This window comes from Zea mays, chromosome 1 (genome assembly GCF_902167145.1).
Source record: "Zea mays cultivar B73 chromosome 1, Zm-B73-REFERENCE-NAM-5.0, whole genome shotgun sequence".
Classification (NCBI taxonomy): Eukaryota; Viridiplantae; Streptophyta; class Magnoliopsida; order Poales; family Poaceae; genus Zea; species Zea mays.
Window position 1 is genome coordinate 5,542,610 of NC_050096.1, and position 2,427 is coordinate 5,545,036.

A 2,427-nucleotide genomic window follows, 5' to 3' on the forward strand; every position below is an offset into this window, starting at 1 on the left:
GTGCGCACGTCTCTTTTGCGCCGGCTGCTCCTCCCGCCGACGCTCGTCAGTCGTCAGTCACCGTCGGCGAATTGGAAGCCACCCGAAGGAGGTTCAGGGTGGGTAGAGTAGAGTCGCCTCGTCGCTGTCGCCCATGTGCGTCCTCCCAGCGAGCAGCCTCGCGAAGATAACGGCAATAATCCCCTCGCGCCCGGCTCTCTGCCTGCGCCGTTCCTGTTTCTTCTTCTCCTCCGACGTATCACGCGTAGTCAATCAGCGGTGTTGCAGTACAGCACGGCCATGCAAAAATCACGGGGAGAGCTACGTATGACCTGTACGAGATCGTCGCAGGTTTTCTGGTGGCCGGGGCCGCACAGAAAGCCACGCGTGCGGGGCCATGTCATGTAGTATGTATACCACCAACGCCGCAACGCGCGCCGTATTAATTCGGACACGGACAAGAACAATTCCCGAGGAGAGTAAGTATTATTGTAGTAGTAGGATGGACGAGACGACAGACGACTGTGGGTGGCTAGCTTAGAGTGTCAGCGCCAGCGCCAGCGCGACCGCGTGGCCGTTTGCTAGCTCTACCGCCATCGCGGCCGGCGGCGGCGGCGGCGAAGATCTCCTCCCAGACGTCGCCGAAGGCGCGGAGGATGAGGTGGTGGTGGCACGCGGCGTTGAGCGCGAGGAACCGGCGCAGGAGCTCGCGCAGCTCGGCGCCGCCGGTGATGCCGTTCTCCACGATCATCTGCGCCATCGAGCGCCGGAAGTCGCGCAGCGGGTCCGCCGACTCCGTCACCACCGCCACGCTCCCGTAGTCCAGCCGCTCCACGACGCTCGCGCTCCGCGCGTGCCGGCGGGGCCTTGCCGCCGTTTCCGCGGTCGTCGCCGTCCCTGATGCCGCGCCGCCGCCCTCCTCCCGTTCCCGGACGCCCAGGCCCAGCGCGCGGACGCCGCGCTCCAGCTCCCGCAGCTGCCGCAGAAGCGAGTCCACGCTGGGCGTGCCCTCGGCGCTCGCTTCGTCAGCGCCGCGGCCGCAGCCTGTCGTCGTCGTCGTCTTTGCCGCAGATGCTGGCTCCCCCGCCGTGGAAACGCGTCGCCTCGTCCGCGCCGCCGTCGTGACAGCGGCGGAGATGTCGACGGAGACCGACCTGGTGCTGCCGCAGCCGCACATCAAGCCGCGCGGCGCGGGCGTTTTTTGCTTCCTCCTCTTCTCCTTGGCGCTGGCGGCCGGTAGGGTCCCCGGCGCGCCGCGCCACGTCGTCGCTTTCATGCCCTGCCCCGCGGCGGCCCGGAACAAGTCGGTGGCTCAGCTAGTGGGCGGGGGCGCTATGACTAGGAGCACGCTGCACGCAGCGGTTGAGAAGAGCACGGTGAAATGGAGGAGCACTGGTAGTGGTAGGTCTTGTCGTACGCTTCCATGGTTGTGCTGGGATCCAGTTAATGAGTTAAGTAGTGACCGCGGCGTTAAATAATAATTCCAACTTCCAAGCAATGCGATCTATATATCTGGTGATTATATTGTTGAACTGAAAATTAACTATAGTATATATTTCCGGGTAGTGGTTGCTAGGTACTGGTTGCTATGCGATCAACGTCCGTTCTGGTTCGATCATTCACCAGCAGTAATAATATAATAGTTGGCGCAAACCACTGTATGATCAGCTCATGAATACTGATCGCTCAGTTCATCAGTGTCTGAAGCCCTAACGCTGTTTGACTTCGTTCTTCCTTGCACTCCAGCCCGGCGTCCTGAGTGAGAGTCAAGGCACTGTTCGTTTGCACCCGTAAGCCAAGATAAACATGAAACGCGACCACGGTACGTCAGAAAACGCCAGTGTGTGCGTGTGCGTGTGTCTCCCAGATATGCGCTCTGTGTCTTCCGCCAGGCCTTCCAGAACAGAGTAAAAAAAAGGTTTTAAAACAAAATTGGACAGAAGGCCTCAGAGCAACAAGACAAACGTCAGAACGATTTGACATGAGATCTGGATGGATATTGGATGGGCCAAACAGTCTGGTTATGTTTTTGGGTCCGAGCTCTAGACGATTAGGCCCTGTTTGGGAACAAAGTTTTTGAAAACCACAGTTTTTGAAATACTACAGTATACTTTAGTCATGACAATACCGTAGTTTACAATACCACAATTTTGGAAACTGAGGTCCAGACCTAAGTTTAGAATACCTTAAAACAACTATAGTATTTGCAATACTTCAGTTTTGAAAACAGAGATTTTAGCCAGCTTGCCAAACACCATTCTGTATATAATACTGCAGTATTTGAGAATACTGCAGTATTCTTCCAAAACTGTGAAAAAACTTCACTCCCAAACACCCCCTTAGTGTTCAGAGATGCCTTTGAAGAGACATTTGTTTGCTTCCTTATCCCGTGCATCGTCCCATACTGTCGTGGGTTCACCAGCAGCCAGCAGGGTGAGTGAGCAGGTC

General features: G+C 56.9%; 1 protein-coding gene across 1 annotated transcript; it reads right to left on the minus strand.

The window, feature by feature from the left end:
• Positions 1-450: 450 nt before the first annotated feature.
• LOC100280487 (uncharacterized) lies at positions 451-1,455 on the minus strand. The gene has a single exon (NM_001153407.1). The coding sequence runs from the start codon at positions 1,253-1,255 to the stop codon at positions 512-514; it is 744 nt and encodes a 247-aa protein (NP_001146879.1). The 5' UTR covers positions 1,256-1,455; the 3' UTR covers positions 451-511.
• Between the last annotated feature and the right edge of the window lie 972 nt (positions 1,456-2,427).